This window comes from Pyxicephalus adspersus, chromosome 10, assembly GCF_032062135.1.
Source record: "Pyxicephalus adspersus chromosome 10, UCB_Pads_2.0, whole genome shotgun sequence".
NCBI classification, from domain to species: Eukaryota; Metazoa; Chordata; class Amphibia; order Anura; family Pyxicephalidae; genus Pyxicephalus; species Pyxicephalus adspersus.
The window spans coordinates 24,700,569-24,719,920 of NC_092867.1; the positions used below are offsets into that span (position 1 = coordinate 24,700,569).

At 36.8% G+C, this 19,352-nt stretch overlaps 1 protein-coding gene across 1 annotated transcript in view; it reads left to right on the forward strand.

Annotated features, from left to right (window-relative positions):
- The window catches only part of JMJD1C (jumonji domain containing 1C), a 201,500-nt gene that overhangs the window by 59,720 nt on the left and 122,428 nt on the right, over nt 1-19,352 (forward strand). The window contains exon 2 of the mRNA XM_072423118.1: nt 4,534-4,698. Within this exon, the coding sequence (XP_072279219.1) occupies nt 4,534-4,698 (165 nt within the window). The remainder of the gene's footprint in view (nt 1-4,533; nt 4,699-19,352) is intronic.

Sequence of the window (19,352 nt, forward strand, 5' to 3'; positions counted from 1 at the left end):
TTCACTGGAGTGTTTGTGCAGTGCTTGTGGACATAAGCAATTCTTTCTTTTCATTTTCTTATGCTTTTTTTTTTCTTTTTTGCTTGTGCCAAGTTGGTTGAATAAAGGAAATGTGATATCTGGACAGCTATACAACAAAGTATGTCATGTGAATGAGTTCATGTGAAAGGCGGTTGACACTTGTGGAATTCATAGCTTATCGTAAAGAGGTGTGTGCTGCTACTTCTAACAGGAAATAGGTTTATTCAGGACTTCAGTTCAGCCTCCAAGCATCAGCAATCCAATGTGGGGTTAAATATTAACAGATTGCAAATATAATTATCATGTAACTATTGATATATTTGTACTGTTAAAAGTTTTAGATTACTTATTATGTTGTATGCAGCCAAGAAGTTATAGAACTAGATTGGATTTAAAAACCAAGTCACTGAAAATGATTAAATAAAATAATGTAACCAGTTTTCAATGCCAATAAAGGGCTGGATTTCTAAATTACGGTTTCAGAATACCTAAATGCTTCTAGCTTTGTAAGAGTTTTAAATTGCAAAGATTACCCAAACTAATATCTTCTGCTCAGTTTATGCAGTTGTAGACGTGATAATCCACTGTTCATGACCCACAGTAATATTTGCAGCAGTAGGAACATATCTGTGTTATATGTTTCCTGTTTTGATTTTCCCTATTTTATGTCCTGGTATAATCATCTGTGTGTATGTTTGCCATTTGTGTATTTTCAGCTTTTAGTTATATATAGACCAATAATCTAGTGGGTAAGACGGATGTAAGAGAGTATGCTGTGGAACACGTCTTTTGTAGCTCAAGTGTCACTTCCAAAATAAAACCACCACTGGAGCTTCAATGGCAGACACAGTCCTGCTAGATGACAAACTGGCAGATGGTGCTAAAATTAGACTACATTAATAGGTATGTCTGTCATGTAAAACATACAAGCCTACTTTACCAGGGGTGCTACTAAGTGGAAAAGTTTTATTTTTTACTGGTTCCTTTAGATTCACATGTATATATGCTACTGCATTACTCCTATACTATAAATGTTCTTGGATACTCCTTGATAGAGCACAGTTTTTTTTAATTTGAATTAAATAATGACACAAAGTTTGGACAGTTTTGTACAGGGTTAGATCTACAGTCATACCATTCTGTGACTCCCATGGGATCCATGAGTTGCTGGTGACCCTCTGTCTGACCCCTAAACCCACATCTGCATTTGGTCCGACACAATAGAATAATATCTGTTAGGTGCATCAAGGTCATTCTTTCATATTATGAATAATTCAAAGTGAAGTGGGCTGACAGTAAAACAGCAGAGGTATAAAAAAGCAACTAGTCTTCATCAGGGTGATTAGCCAAACCTTACCGAGCTTAGCAAAGTGCTAACATTTTTTTATAGGTATCAGGGCTAAAGGAGAAGATGTGGTGCAAAATGTATATTATACAGGTTAGTAATTTTTTAAAACAGGACTGCCCAGGAAAAAAATTTACACATTTGCTATTGGAAAGCCAAATATCTGCCAAATCTCCAGTGCAAGTCTGGTTCAAAAGCTGCCAAATTATCATGAGCAGTAGTGAAAATATTTGGTACAAATTACCAAAAGTGATAAAATGAAATCAAGTGACACATGTCACATTATCAAAGCTTGATGCAATATATATATATATATATATATATATATATATTTATGCTTTTAAGAACCTTGAAGCAATTTTGGCTATTCTGATAATATGACATGTAGGAAGGAGTTAAGCATTTGACAGCTCCAGACAGAATATTGTGTGATAGAGCTCTACCCAAGCTGTGTTTGTTTCCCACACAGTGGTGGATCTGAGGTCATCCCAGCTGACAGTGACAGGTGATTGTCAGGGGAATGCAGCCTCTGCTCTCCCCCACACTGCATGCCAGTGAAAGTGGGGGAGGAGGACGGCTCTGCCCTGGTGGGGGTGGAGGTGTTTGAGTATCTTTTCCCTCACATCTGTTTGCTGTATGCATTAGGGCATTTGTTTTTATGGCACTTGTGTACTTACGTCAGTTTTTTTTTGCTATAAAGACAGGTGTGCACTTATTTATCTAGGTTTGCTACATGCTAACAGTAAGCTGAACAAAATTTAATGTTTAATAAATATATAATGGACAATAGTATGTTTGTATTGAATTTGCGTTTTGCTATATTCCACATAGCTTCCTTCATCAATACAGAGTTGTACACCTAGGAGCTCCATTTTTAGTAAAAATTGAAACATTTTTTTATTTACCTATGTCAATGAGATTAGGTAAAAATTCTGAATTTTTTTCTTTTTACTGGAAAAACGTAAACTCCCTAAGACAGGAGCTGATTATGATACTGCTCCGTGTATAGAGAGATACCCATGTAATATACAAACCCCATTTGGTAGGATTTCATATTACCCATTGCTTATATCTTTTTGTTTATAAAGAAAACATTTTTTTTCCTTCCCTTGAATTAAAGCCATGCTGAAGCCTTTCACAGCTGAGATTTGCCAAGGCTTTCCCTTATATTCAGAGAACTATTTTCAGTCTGTGTGCCCAGGGGGACATTTGGCCTGCCTCAGACTCTTGCTAATGTGTTCAGTCTCCTTGCTAGACAAACGATACCGAAGGGAACCCATTGCTAATGCTTAACATCCCTTTTTGGCAGTCTGTTGAGGTTGGTATGCATTTTGTGTGAATTCACTATTCAGATCAGCATTTCTGCCTATTGTCACTGCTAAACAAGAAACCGTTGCCTTGTGCAAGAAGGATAATTGAAGTGAACATTGTATGGCTTTGAAAGCAGCATGATCGACCACAGTTGCAGAATTTCCTATCAAATGAGGTTTGCAGAAGGTCTGTTACAGTATAATGAGTTCTGAAGGAAAATATCTGTTTCTGTTATAAGATTCTAATAGTGGGCCATCATTAAATAAGCCAAATTCTCATTAGTGTCAAGTTAACATTATGCAATATACCCACAGTTGTTTTCTGGGTTACATGCATGGCTGAACCCCTGTCATCCCGTTTTTTTTATACCTGTGGGACTTTGGAATGTATTGGAGATCTAAGTCACACCTAAACGGGTTATGAGACATGCATGCAAAGAACGCTTATCCTCAGGAACTAGTACTGGAGGACAGATCATAAACAGAAATGGTCTACTTGGCTTAAAGTTCATCCGTCCATGGTGAATAATGAGGGGTAACACTGTTGTTGCCTCCTATATCTGACAGCTTGAGTAGCTGTCATGTTTTGGGTACCATAAAAAATAATTAATTATCCCAAAAATACAGGTAAAAGTGATGGTCATTATGAAACTGAATTTTCCAACTTTCACAATTTAAAAAGTATATAAATAGACAACATTTAGGAGGTAAATGTTCGTATTGCAAAAGCCAATAGATTACATTTGAAATAACACAACATAGCTGGCTTGGACACTATGGAATGTGATCTGGAGGTTTGCCTATCCTGGTACCCTAATGTCATGGCCTAATACAATAATCTCTGTTTATTATTAGGTTTGCATCCTTTCCCTGTTTACACAAATATATAAAAGAAAGACTTGGCCAGGAAATATGCTTAAGTGACCGTTATTTAGTCAGTGGCTGCCTCAACAGTGTGTCATTCTACTGCTCCGCTTTACTGTCAAATATATTTGCTTCATTTATTTATTTTCTCCTATCTGACTTTGACATTTATGCATTAGTGGCACCTATAAATAAACTAAAATATACTTATGTAAAACAAACACAGGGTTGCCTTGATGAAATAAACTCTGGAGATACTTGGCATTGTAAGTCTAGGGTTACATACTCAGTATGTTCATGAGTTTAAATCAGAATTCCAGGCAGATATAAAAAGAATTCAATCAAATCTTTTTTTTTTTTTATCATTAAACGTGTTTTACATAGACCTAGCAAAAGTAGATGTGACTTGATAGCAGCTTCTTGAAATTCCTTGTTAGCACTTGGCTAGGAAAGGAAGGGTTAGCACCAGGATTTACACGGGGTGGCATGTGGCTGGACAAAGACTGTTTTACCGTAACTTGCAATGGTTTGTCAGTGGTGTTTAGATCAGAGGAGTGACCCAAAAGAATTGCAAATTATTTGAATCTGTTCTTCCCAGTTTCTTCTTTTTTCACTTGTCTACAGTAAAAAGACAACTGCTCTGGTTTACTGTACTGTGACTTTGAACTTTGCATTTGTTTATGAAGTAAGTCTCCAAGTATGTTTATATGGTTATAGCTAAAAAAAAAAAAGTTATTGTACGCTTAATTAGATTCACAACAGCGCTGAAATTAGGAACCTCTTTCCCTCAACTGTTTGTCTAAATGACCCCAGAGACAGTCTTATACTTCTGAGCTTTTGTATGTTGATGACAATAGGTCATGCGCCACTAAACTTTCCTCCCATGCTGTGCTGCTGTGGTCTACACTGTAATGAAACTGAATCCTCTTGCCAGGGGATTGTGCACATAAATATGCTTCTGTATATTTAACATAGGCTCTTCTTCCTTTTTAGGTCTATGTGGAATTTGATGATCTAGAGTGGGATAAACGAGAATGGGTGAAAGTATATGAAGATTTTACAGCCTTTTTTGTGGAGTTCCAGCTGGTCTGGGCAAAGAAGAAAGATCCCAGCCAGGCTCAGGGATCAAAGGTCAAGCAAGTCCAGTGGCCTGCCTTGGTAAGATAAAATATTTGTCATTTTTTATTACTATTTTACTGAGCTGCATTGTTTATTGCATTTATTATTTTATTAGCTCTGGAATATAGCTAGTTGAGAATTTGAGTAGTAATTAAATACAATGACAGACCCTTCCCAGTGCTGGAGATTAAATTGAATAAATAATTGATAGTCATGTTTGAAAAATGCAGTTTTAGAACCTCTGCCAGGTTTTATTGTTGTCTGTTTTCATTGGGTAGATTTTACCCATAGACCCACTGGTGGTCATTAAGATTGAGAAAAAGAAAATCTCCACACATAAAAACACCCTTAATCTACAAAAATAAACTCCTATATGTGATTAATAAACACAGTTATGTTTTTTACCCATTACCTTGTGGATCAAGATATACTTATGGTAATGTGCTGCCAGTGTCAGCAAAGCTAAGCCAGTTTTGCAGATGTACCCACACTGGTCCTCTATTATCCCCTTGTGCACACATCGCTTCTGCTACATCCTTATCCCAAGAGAATACCACCACTGGACAGCCAGTAGAACGTGTCACATCAGGAAGAACTCCTATTCCTATAAACTGAGTAAATGAGAAGACTCAGAACCGGAGGGCCATGTAATTGCACCTCTAGGTACATAAAAGGCATTTTTGTTATTGCTGCCAATGATCAGTTTGTGGGAGTGGGTTTAGTGTTATCTCAGGTATCAGATTTAGGTAAAGTGAAGAAAACCTAACAATTGACTTGATTAATATCTCTGTTCCCATTGACTAGACTTTTACTTATTTCCTGTCACAGCATTAGGTCAGGAAAGTGATGAAAAAATCTGAGAGGAACAAAAACCCAAATGAGTTTCTCAAACTTTTATGATCTTTCCAAAGAAAAAAAATATCTGTTGCATGTTAATTTGATTCTCATATGTGTTATGTTGTTTTAACGTGTCAACAGGATTATAGAAACTGTTGATTTATGTGTCTTTTACAAGAGCCTCAGCATGGGTGGGCCAGATGTAATGTATTGTATGAAGGACATCATTTTGTAAACAGCAGACACCAGTGTGAGACGGTGTTCAGTTAATGTTGTCCACGTTGGTTTTTGATTACCTATATGGTTTCAGCCATGTGTTCTGATTCTCCTGGGAACAACTGTGAACAATTTCTGCTTTATGTACTTAAAATACTTTATACCTAATTTATTTGTCTATTTGTAATACATGGGTTATTGGTAAAAGTATGTTGTGGCATGTACAACGGCATTTGGAATACAGTAAAAATTAGTGTTTGACCTTGTTTAAACCAAGCAGACTGGCTTCAATATACTTTCGTTGGACAGTACTTTGTTCATTTGAATGTGTCCTGAAAGTGGTGCTGTAGCCAAAAAGATTTTCTTCTAGTTTTAGTGTAGGCAAAGGTAACAAATTCTGACATTTTGCATTGCAGAAAAATCACTCTCACTGTTTCTTCCTGATGACCTTTGTCTCGGGGACAAAAAAACTGAGTGGCAGTCTGAAATCTTCCAGTTGTAATCCGAAAAAGAGTAATATACTTATGAAGAATATATGGGGTTCAACCTTTCTCGATTATATATTAAACTAAATTCAAGTTTTGGTGGCTGTTTTTTGAAGTTTGTGTGCAGCGCTAAAAGCTCATCGCCAGTTGTTTGGCCTGTAGGGTGTCAAGGTTTTCCATGGACTGTTGCTGTGGACCATTCAGCTGGGGTAAATGATCTCCGTTTAGAAAGAGTCTGGGTACTTTAAAAACACAGTCATGTTGGTGTCCGTGCACTGATTGTTTAGTACTATTGTTTCATCTTAGATTGCTTTCTTCAACAGAGGTTTATGTGGAGATCATTTAGCAATACAAAAAGATTTATTGATTTCCCTAGGGAAATATGTTAAATAGGATTTATATTATCCTAATATGCATGCTCTGCTTCCTGCTTTGCTGTGCTTTTATTTCTCCTCCTTGCAATTCAGGCCTATGTGTCTGCCAACTAACTTTAAAGAAAGGCACTACATGTTGTATGTGTGGCTGATTACTTATTTCAACAGCTGTTAAAGAAATCCTGGAACAAGAAGAACATGTAGGCTTCCAATATTCTTTCTAAAAATCCCTCCATCTTTTCTTTTAATTCAGTGATCAAAAATCAATACACAGATGTAGTTCTGACTTTTTTTCCTACTTTTCCTACTTGCCTACTTCTTAGCTTAGAATTGACTAAAGCCAGTGGGGCAGCATAACGGTCAGACAACTATTTTTTCAGGAGGTTAGTATTAGCAGCCTCTGTAATTATTATTATTATCTTGTATTTATATAGGGCTGACATTACACAACACTTTACAAAGCCAATAGTTATGTCAATAAATGTTTCTCAAAGGGGCTTAATGTTTGTAGTCATATGTCTTTAACAAGGCCATAGTTACTATAAGCCAATTAACTTACAATTATGTTATTGAGATTTGGGAGGAAACAAACATGGGGAGAACACACAATCTGAATGCAAAAAGTGACCTTTATCATTATTAAACAGGATTTATATAGCACCAACATATTACGCAGTGTTGTACATTAATTAGGTGTTGCAAACAGAGGGTGACACAGGAGGAGGAGAGGACCCTGCTCCCAAGAGCTTACAATCTAGGAGGTGGGGGAAGTATCACACAATAGGAGGGAAGATATGTAGTGATGGGAATGAGACTTGAACCAAGGAACCCAGTGCTGCAAAGGCAAGAGTGCAAGTTTGATTTAGATAATGTGATGGGGTATTTTAAGCAATTGGGGTCTTTAACCTACCTACCTCCAGTGGCTTACCTCAAATCCCTCTGTTTAATATACGAACATATCTATTACCTTCTAATTAAACAAACACTATACTATCCCTTTAACTGGAAATATTAATAGACATTTTAGTAAATGCACGCATCTGTTCTGTTAAAATCCATCGTCACCGGGCTTGTCTTCAATAGTGACAGACTTTCCATGATTTTCCCTAGCAACACATATTTCAGATTTCTGTCTATTCAGCAGAGAAGTGTTATAGCTGCTGTTTAATTTGACAAAGACCCATGGAGGGGCATCCGTGTTTAGCTGACTGTATCAAGTCACATAGTGTATGAAAGGCATCTGTTCACAATATAGGTTTGTCATGTAACCGCAGCTGTATGTAGAAAGCCTCTTAGATGCCATCTGAGTCAGACAAAGAATCTCCTACTTAAATTACAAACATAATATATACAGAACATGTTTTCATAGCAGCACAGTTGTAAGAATGTTTCTTTTTAATAGTGACAGCTGTGTGTTCATTGTCTTTGTGTGATGAAGAGTCAAGGACTAGAACCAGTATTGCCTCCATTAAATGTCATGTTTACTATATTTGTGTAGGTCATTGTGATCCTGGAATATCTCTTATAGCAGTAATGACAAACTCCAGTGACCATCCAAGGCCTGAATCAAATTATGTCTTTCTGCATAGCATATTCATCAAAATAAGTGAGACATTGAATGAACAGGCTCCTGGAATTTCAGACAAAAAAAGTAGTTCAACATGTATGTTTTCGTTGAAAAATGTCTCTACAGTAGAGAAACATTACAAGCCAAGAATGGTTGTGCTTAGTGACATGGCTGTGTAAATCTAAGAATAAATGGACAGAAATACAAGTTCTAAATTTGAAAAAACTCTTTACTTGGTGCTTGGTTAAAGGAATCTGAAGGTTTAGGTGCATTTTGAAAGACTTCTTTACAAGGCCTACTCTAGTTCTGTGCAACTCCATATTGTTTATGGTACAAAGATAGTGTTACTTTGTGTTCAATTTATGCAGCCTGCCCTTCTGAAGTCTATCCACTTTTTGGTAGCAGGAGGTCAACATCAATTGGGCAAAGAATGGAACTAGTAACCAGGTGATTGATCAATATGTAGGTGATACTGGTCATTTATCTGGTTGTACACCTTATCAATCATTGAATGGCCATAATGACCTTTCAGCACGCTAAAGCTACGTACACATGTCCAATGGTTCTCGCCCGATAATCAGCTCAGGGCCCATATTGGACGAGAACCTGGCGTATGTACAGCGCCCGTCGTCCGAACGACTGTCTTGGCGGATCCACGAACGATGGACGACGAACAATCCTAATGCAAGAGAAGGGGGAGAGTGCGCACCGGGGTGCCGCTTCTTTGTTCTCCCCTCAATAGAGCAGAACTGCGCTGTATGTACAGCACTCATTCATGCATTGTGCAGTCCTTAGTTGTTGGAAAGGATCGTGAAAGATCCTTTCCAAGGACAATAATTGCACGTGTGTATGCAGCTTTAGTCATTGCTGTGTGGGATCATCCCATAAAAATAAGATTTCCAAAATTTCTAAAAAACAAAAAAAGGCCGGGTATTCTCAGCTGGGCATATAGCTTCAAAAATAAATGTATTCCATAACAACTTTGGCACCCAAATCACCATTGCTTACTTAGTATACTAGTATAAAAAGCACAGATAATAAAATAACTCTTCATGAATGTTTGTAGTTGAAATGTTATTATCTTTGCAGAGAGATAAAAGTAGCATATCATATACATTGCATTTCTGGGCAGTCACCAACTTAGATTAGATATTTTCTTTCCATGGTCAATTAATCATTGTGTTACAGAGTTCGAATGCTACATTATTGCAGTACAGGCTCCAATAATTTGGTTTCATTTTTTGCAGATTTAAACTAGCTTACACAACAATGAAACACCTGCATATGTTACCTATTTTTATGTACTGGTAGGCAACATTATTTTTTACTTCCACACCATTTAAATATTAACATTTTGGTGTTCACATCATTTTCTATTAAATAGCTCCGTGTGTCTCGGCTTTATTATAATTTAGATAGTTTTTCTAAGAAGCCTAATAAATCAGAACTATAGGCAGGCAAACAAGTATACAGATGGAGAATATATATGTGTATGCCTGTTTAATTTGGAATTCTGCCTAGAATTTTTGCAGATGTACTTACTCATTTCAGCCTAGCCAGGTCTCTGACCTTAATTTTCAGCATTGCAGTAAAAGCAAAGCACAGATCATAGGCTTTTTGGTCATAGCATTTTTTCAGCAAGGTCAGACCTCCCACATTATAAAAGTTACTTTGTTAGTGTGAGAGCAAACACATATTCACGCTAGTCTAAAATGGCCCTTAGAAAGCAACATACATAAATGGCTGATGAGCTATATTATACATACTGTTGGTATAGATATTGCATCTGTAATATATAGATATGTATTGGAAGCCTGCTGGCACTTCCTGCAGCCTATTAGGAGCTCAGCTGAGTGTGTCTCCCATTTTCAGACTGTTGCATTGATTAAAGACCTATTCAGTATTCTCTGGCAAGTGTGGCGTACAAAAATTCCCTCAGTTGGGAGGTGGGTTAATGGCTCTATTATAATATACTATCAACAAGCTATAAATTTCTATCCCCCATATGACTCCGGATAATGGAAAAATAAGATTCAGTGTGATTTGACAAGGAAGGTGAAGATGGAAAGGAAACGAGCGACAGGGACAAAATACTAATTGCCAGTTTCTTATTGAGCCCAGTGGTACATTTGTTCATTAGGAGCATGCCAGTTGGCAGTTCAATTACTGAGCTCCCTAGTTGGAATACAGAGATATTGGCTGTGCTGTGCACACAGCAGGTGTGAGGCGTATAAGCATTCTTTATACCACACTTTCCCTATTGTTGAGTCTCTCCAGCAGGGTATCTTCTGAAACTCTTCCAAAAAATGGTGATTAAATATGTCTTCTAATGTAGTGCTATGACAAAATAGAGGGCTTTTATTCATGCTGCTTTATTACATTGGGTTAAGTTATAGAAGTGGTTGGTTCTGGTTTATTAACATGCTCAGTCTGTGTCCTAGTAAACGCCTGCAAACACCATGAGGTGCTGTCTTCAGACAAAGACTGAAGATTGCAAGTAAGCATCAGACCCAAGATCCTGGTGGGCCTCCAACCCATTAAATTCAACCTTTTACCCTTGGTGTTGTGCCTGTGTTTGCCTTTGTTAGTAGAGGTTTGTTACTACTATGCTCTGGCTTCATGTTGCTGTTGTTCTTAGAGAAAATTAATCATAAGTGTAGTAAGGAGATATTTATCATAAGCGTGAACCATGAACCTGTTCGACTTTTAAATCCGGGCCCGCTTTTATACGTAATTTATGTCATACAGACACCCCCTATCCATCTGATACTGAGGCGCCTGTCTGTCCAATTTTAAAATAATTTTGGCCCCTGAGCCAAAAAGTTTGCCCACCTCTGCTCTATAGAAAACCACCAGTGTTTGCCAAGAACAGTTCAAGCTCTTTGCTTGCTTGCAGCTCATTTGTAGTTGGCACTTCTCAGGTTTTATTGTACAGCAATGGAGTTTATATTAGAGGAGGAAGGGGGTAATAGAAAACTGAGTATTTGCTGGGTTTTGGAGTATTAGGTGAGTTAAAAAGGGATCACTAAGCTTTGTACTTATATGTTAAATTACCCAATGAAAAGATTGTTTCTCCTGTCAAAGCACAAATGTGGATATATTCACAAAAAGCTTGCTACTAGTGCTTAAAATGACCAGACAAAAGCACAAAAAGGCAATGAGGGTTTAATCTTTTTTTTTTTTTTTTAATTAGTGAATTCACTGTCATAAATCCAAATATATTAGGCTATAGGTTTCTGCTCTATTTGTGTAGGAAACCATAGCACAGCAGGAATGATTATTTTTGCTAATCTTGAACACATTGTAATAAATGCCTTCGTGTTGTCATATTTGCCATTCTATTTGGAAAGATCACAAGTTAACGGGTCAAGTAGGTATTACAGGAAATTGGACTAAGTGCCATATTAAATCATTTGGCTCATTCCTTCTTTGACACTTAGATGAGTCATGTGACTTCCCGATCCCATGAGAGATCAGAATGGAAGACTTAGTAGTTGCTAGGATATTGGAATGCTGCGCGTTCATTCTTTGGTTTGGCTGGGATAACATGTATTTTGTCAGATTGCTCTGTGGTTAGATGTCTTTTCTTCTCCTTAGTGACCATCTTGTTCTCACTAAAGAAGCTGCTGCGCTGGGCATTTGTTTTGTTTCTAAAGAGAATTTTAAGGCATTTCTCTACAAAGAATGACATTTACACAGTGTTGGTAGTTTTGTTAACAGTTTCAAAGGAATTGCAGTGAAAAATAACAGAATAATTAGTAGAAATAAAGGAAAAATCACTGGAAATGTACCAATGTGTCTGATTACTTGCCATATACTCATTTCCTGAGGTTTGCTGACAACTCATACGTTTTGCATACGTGTGAGGTTATCAGACAATATATAGTTATAATAAAAAAAATGTAATTCCACAATAATCTTGTTCTGAGTATGGCTGCCTTTAGTGTTGTACATAGATGCTTAGATATGGTCACAGATATGCAAACTGAGGTCAAAAAATGCATGGGTAGTAGGGTACTGTGACAGGCAGCATATACCAGTGCAAATACAAATAGCATATGGCATAGAAAGGTTTTTTCATTCCATTAAGAGAGCAACATTTAAATTAAAAATGGTTTAAATAACATGCTTAGGGATTCCTTAAATCTGTATATGGTTGAGGACCCAACACATTTTAAACAGACTTTTATTCATTCATGCAGCCTAGATTGCCAAAAGAGGGAGGAGGAGGTGGAGGACGTGCAGACCTTCTTCCTTGCACCACATTAAGTCTTAAGCTTTGCTTTTGCACTGAAGGGTTCCAGTCTTAAGGAACAAGGGTCTCTTCCTCTGAAAAGGGTGCAGGGGTTTGCTGTTCTGGTGGGGGGGGGGGGACTTATCTTGGAATATTGAAACCAACTTTATTGGGGGGTGGGGGCAAATATTTGCTCCCTTCTATAGAAAAGAACATTAATACCCTAACTAATTCCCATAAAGGGTTCAAGCAGTGCTTAACCTAAAACTCTTTTTAAGCTGGGTGGGAAGAAATTTTAGGCGGATGTCAATATCTGTATTGTGACCCAACTGTTCAGTAACCACCCAAAAACAGCCGGGTGGTTACTGAAATGTGCTGGGTGGTACGCCGGCTGAAAGCAGCTGGGCAGAACACTAGGCTCAAGTGAAATAAAAACGCACACCATGAAAATAGTACTTCTCAATTGCAGAAACCTCAGTCGGTCAAGGTAAAAAATTTTTACATGGATGGTAAAAGAGGTTTTTGAAACCTCAATTATTTTTCTGTTAGATCAAATTTTGAAGAATGTGCACACACAGTTTGCGTTCCGATAGATTACACAGAATTGATACTAAAAAATTCACTGTGCATTGACATATGTGGTAGCACAATTGATTTTTAACACAATATTTATGTCCAAGAATTTGATAAAAATAAAAGTTATTAAAGTAAATTGAAATGGTTTATGGCTGGCTTTAGATCATAAGTAGGTTAACGTAGGTAAAACAGTGTTACTGTGTTTTGTAATAAAAGCTGTTATTTGGAAAACAGCTGATTGAACGGTATAATATTTCACCAGTGAAGGGCAGTTTTTATGCGGGAGCCCCAGTGTGTTTTGTCATTTAACAGAAAGTTAATCATTAGCAGAGCTTATTGTTGTAATGCTCACTTCTGTGCTATTGACATCACTCCAGCCTATATGTGTAATTGACTAAATGAGCTATTGTCATTAGTATTTGACTGGTTGTAGATCAAGCCCTCTTGGGTCTTTTGTCTTCATGCTTCATTTGTAATGCCCATTTGTCAAAAATATATTCTGATGTGAGGCCATTACCTGAGAACTAATGTTTTTGTGGTGAACAGGAAAGAATGACTGTTCTTCATGTAGTGCTAGAAAAATGCAAAGCTGGTTGGCCTCCCTGTTGTTCTTCTATACTGTTGGGTGTAACTTAATTTGTATATACAATGCAGAATGCACTATTTTATATTCCTACACTCTGTGCCTGTATATGCTGTCTCTTATTTAAGGATCTCATGTTTTTCATGTCTTGATGGGGGAAGTCAGAAATGAATTGTTTTTGTCTGCACCTTCTTATGTGTTTTCATGGGAAAGCTCATGGAGTTGGTGAAACACCATAACACAGATGTGACCACAGGAAATTTAGAGGAAGTCTTGTGTTGCTTGAAAAGGGGAAAGCATTGCATAAGAGTAGGAAATGAAGTCATAGCAACATATTTGTTGTTGCACTTCAAGTAAACTATGAAGAAATTATTTGTGGTTTATAAGGAGAGTCTGTGATTGATTAGCCAACAGTTTTTAGAAGTATTTAAAGGTAAGTCTTTTACAGGAATGGTAAATTCAAAGCAGTGGGCCAAACTGAGTGCTATTATTTTTTAGTAGGCCAGGTTATGTCTTCTAGGGTTGCACCTTCTAGAAAAAGAACATATTTCAGTACGTTAGCTCCAACTTCAAATTTTAAGAGACCCCATTGCTGCCCAACAAACTATATCAACTTCAAATCCTTGAGCCTTTGAACCAGTCATGTAATGTCACAAGTTCCTCTGTCTCCTCCAGCGTCAGCAGTGTGCCATCTTTCCTCCCAGAATGACATATTTCTGTGCTGTACTTTGAGCTCAAACTGTTTTGATGACACACCATCAGAAGATGGGAATTTTCCAACCTAGAAAGAATCTGAACTAGAATTCAGAGCTGTTAGTCTGCATCTGAGAGGACATGAGCCTTACATATCTTGTTTTTAAACATGCAGGGCTGTTCGCTTTTAATTTGACTGTAATGGTGGAGTTGGGCATTAACATTATATATAATATTTTATCCCAGCGAAAGGGGCCTTAAAACATACTAAAGTGTCTTGCTGCAAAATACTTAAGAAATCAAAGCTTTCATCATCTGGAAGTTTCCTTCTCCTAATTCCTAAATTGCAGATGACTGCTAGGAAGACAGATCAGAAGCCTCACGTGGCCCACAACAGCCACCCCTGCTCCACCACAACCAAATCTAAAACCAGTTGTTGAGGCTTAGGGAATAATAATGACCCTGAAACAATTTGGTGTATGGATACAGTGCTTGAGCCTGCTTGCATCTCTAAAAAAAATAATGTTGAACATTGTGTTTTGTCAGATCTCCTATGAATCTTTGGTATAATAGATAGTAATGACTATAAATCCCCCTCACCACAAACATGTCCCTTATCTAGTTCTTGCGTGCAGCCTACCCTATAAAACATTTTAGCAAAGCATTTGAAGAAACGTATATGTCAGGTGCGCTCTTCTAGTGTGCCCACTTGTTAATTAGTAACCGGGCCATCTGTTGCACACACACTGTTCTGATCCGGCCTGTCATATTATTGATTTAAAGAAATGTGTTTTTGTGGATATGAAATACAGGTCAGAAAAGACAAATATTTTATATGCAATAACACCTGCGCCAAACCTGGCTCAGAGTTCAAAGAAAACATCACCGCCTAACGTCTGTCTTTTGTGTTTTCTTAGTGTTTGTCAGATTTATGGTTTGTCTTCGCTTGTTTGCAGTTCACACTTGTATGTTTTACTAGTTGTCATAAATTATCTTTTTTTTTTTTTTATTTTATTTTTTTTTTGTAATAAAATGTCAAAATTTTACATTAATACTGCTGCTAAAGTAAAAAATAAAAAAAATTGAAAAAACGATAAAGGTGAATGATGAATACATTTATCCTAGTAATTATAGTGTCAAATAGCATACATGTTTGTGTGTGTATATACAGAGTTTTTTTTAATATATTTATATATATATATATATATATATATATATATATATATCTGTTTTTTTTTTACTCGTTTTTTTAAATAGAGGTTTATTTGCAGTGACAGCCCGCCTGCGGCCTTGTGCTAGGCTTAATAGCTACACTGACACAGAGCTGCAGATACATTTCACATGCCATTTCTAGAACTGTTATTATCTAATATAGATGCGGAAGACATATCTAAAATCAGTCTGCATCTGCCTATGAGGACAAATAAATAATGCATGAATCAAACAGGTTTTTTTTTTTTTTTTACCAAGCACTTGCCTAATTATTAAAGGGCACATTTTTCTTTTTCTGCACTGTTCCTAACAAACTTGTGATGCAAATTCTACATACTTAGTATGGAATAGCAATTCTGGAAATGTAACTGCAAGCACTAGCATCATATTGACATATACCTATGAAGCTAATTTAGTGCAGGTATGCCATTACAGTTGAACATCTAACACCCCTGTATTCTGAATTAAATATTAGCCCTAATGCTAAGCCTATACTATCTAGCAGTCATCCTTACCCTTCCTTCACCATTGCGGTGTCACTGTACTTAAGATTTGTAAAACACCCCAACAATTGTATCTTCCATTATTCAATGCTATATTGCAACTGTGTCATAATTTATTAATATACAAAAAAGACTGTTCCTATCAGAGGGCTACAGGGGTGCATTTGTTACATAAGCTTTGCTTTCTATTGGACCAACCAGAATGAAACCACCCCTCATTATTGTGGTGTTCTCTCATTTCATGCTTAGAAAAGCAGCATTGCTTTATCCTCATTTCTATGATCTTTCTTGCTTAGTGAGTCTAAAAAAGATAGAATTCGTAAGACAAAAAAAAAAAAAAAAAGGAAATGCATGGTGTAAATTTGCCAAGAGATGAGAGGGGCCACAGATTTAATTATGTACCAAGGCCCTGTTGGCTTTCAGAAATGTTTCTGGTCATCGGGTAAATTAAATAGTCAGAACCTTCAGCCCTGACAGGGTTAGAAATTTCCAGTTTATGGAGTACAGATGACCCTAGCAGATAACCTCTGGTTACTATCATCAGATAAATGCGGTGTCATTTAGTTCTGAATTGAGGCTTTGGAGTACAAAATGATGTTGGTTACTATGGATTATTGCACATAACTATTTTTCACTCTGTGTTTAAACTTTCAATTCATCTAGAGTATACAGTGATGAACACTAACATAGCAAGGAACTTGTCTAAGCATTACTAAAAAAAAAAAAAAAAAAAAATAGGAAATTGTAATTTAGAATTCGATATAATAACCCTTTGCTGGGATTTTAAATGTACTGTTAGGCACATTTTTAAATACAACTTGTTCTGTGCTATGAAGAAATGTGTAGGTTGTCATTGCTGATTTTTTTTTTATTTGTGTCCTTCTCTCATTTTTAAATTGGTATTATTACTATTATTGGAGTACAGCATGTTAACAAAAGCATATCAAACAAAACACTTATAAAAGATTGAATTTTTGTTTGGTGGGGAAAATAGTGAATTTGGTATGCACTTCTAGCCGAGTTAGAAATAACATATTGTTGGGTTGTTGGCCAAAGGATCTAAGGATGTACCAGGTGGTATACCCAAAAATATGCAATATTTCATGTTTCGTTTTGCTAAAGGCATTGAGAAAAAAATTTTTTTTATCAATCACCTAAAGGGATTATTGGAAAATGACCCATGTGGAGTAATGTTTTTCCTTACAGAATAGGGTTTTCAAGGAGGAGTTGGGGGAGATTTTGGGGGATGTAAAACTAGCTAACTCAGCATGCCTGGTAGATAACCAAACAGATCTATATCCATTATTATATGTGTTGGATTGTCAGTGGATTAAACGTTTCTTTATGAAGCCACATCCTTTAGATCACATAGGCCAAGGTTGTGTAATATATTAAATGTTTGTTACGCTAATGTTTTAAATGGTCAAACATTGATCTATTGTATATATGTAGGCATTTAGAGATACTGGTAGGAACTAGATTCATGTTTTATCTCTGATAGAATATTGTTGTTTTTTTTATTAGCTTTTTCAGTTGGTAGTTTTGGGACTGCAGTGTACAAGAATGTTTAAGCCCCACTGTGAGGCTTGTGCTCATTCTAAGTGATAATTAGAGCATCAAGACCTGTTGTTTATTCAATCTTTTGCATGTGCAAAATGCTGGCCAATTTGTATGCCTTGATGTTTGGGAAGTTCATGCTCTGATAGACATAGATTTTTTCTGTGATATACTGGACCAATTTCCCTGCCACGGAAATTTTAAAATTGGTTTGATAATGTTCTTATTTTTAAGAAACAGTTGTATGGTTTGTAGGGCATAAAGGAGCTTTGGGAAAGACAAACCTTTAGTCTGTTTATTTATAATTCTTTTATATCTGTCTGGAGTTGAGCTTTGCAGAAAGTTTAGGTAAAAGCAAGATAGTCAATTAATATACTAATTGATTGTTAAAGCGTATGTATTAGTTGTGCCAAAATGTAAAGCTTGTGCCATGGAAATCAGGTTTCTGCCTCTGTTCCTTTTGGACTGGAATACATTGCAGCCTTTATGGAGTTTATATAGGGTCGTAAAACCATTCCTCCATGACTCACCAGAACCTAAATGGTCAGAGGGATACTCCGGTGAGAAAATGGAAATTTTGAAGTACCCTGAGAGGAGTTTAGGGTACTTGTGGCTGCCTAAACAAGTCATCAACAGGCACAACTTTTCCCAATTGTATAGTCTAAATTGTATACATTTTTTTAATTTTCTGCCTTGTTTCCTGATACATCATACATTCCATCGTTAAAAAACTTTCTGGATATTTTATTTATGCGATAAACATAATACCACACCAGGGTCTGGCAACCTGCTACAGGATAGCCTACTTTTCACAGCATGTTCCGACCCCTATTAGCCAGCGGCCAGCAAACCAATGCTGGTGCTTGCAGTTCTTTTCTTTTGCATTGCAAAATGATGTTGTTGGCATGTTCAGGATCTAATGGTAGTTTCTCTTTAAAGGTTTCCATTCCACATGCTGCAAAGTAATCAACAACCTTGTTCTAAAGCAACAAATCAGCCTGACACATTCTGGATGATGTGGCTTCAGAGTAGCTCTGAGGTCATTATCCAAACTGAGAAATTCTGCCCAGACAGCTCTGCCCTTGTGTGAATCATGCTTGTATCCACAGCCAAGATTTGTTGAATCTGAACTCTGGGAGGCCAAGGCTCTCCAGTTTCCACAGCTCAGTCACTGTGAGCTTTTATGTGTTTATATGTGCAAACGGCCTGTTCCTCCCTGTAAAAACAGATTGCTGACCTGACTTTATTACACAGCTATAGCCCTTTTATGAAGCCTTTTTAACTAAGGAAATGTGAACAGTGCCAAATAAGTGCAGTTGAAATGTTGCACTGTATCATCTTCAAGGTAAACCTGCTACAAACCTAATGATGTGATGAAAAGGCAAAGGCAGAAGTTACCTTCTGATGAAATGTGCAATCTGTAAACCCAGGGATATAGGTAGCTGAATTTATATGCAAATGCTGGGTTTTCCTGCAAAGTTTAAGCTTTGCTCTGCCCCCTTCTACCTCCTGTTTGACGGATTTACTTTTAATCACTTGTTTTCTTGTAGCTTTTTTGCCTAATAGATCCGAAACTATAGCTGCTAATGGTGAGTGCAAACATGTCTGCAAAGGTTCTCATTTATCCAAGTCATAGTATAGCTAGAAGTAGTTAGTCACATTCAACTAGACTTGTTCTTGTATTGTTCTACACGTTTTGTAACTTGTATAAGTCACATCCTTGATTCTAAAGAGTTTGAAGAAAGTACCCCAGCATTTCTATTCACACAGGTAGCTCATAGTGAATATAGCCTGCTTATTGAATAGTAGCAAGAAGCTTTCTAATTCACATTGTCTGTTTTTTTTTTTTTCCTTGA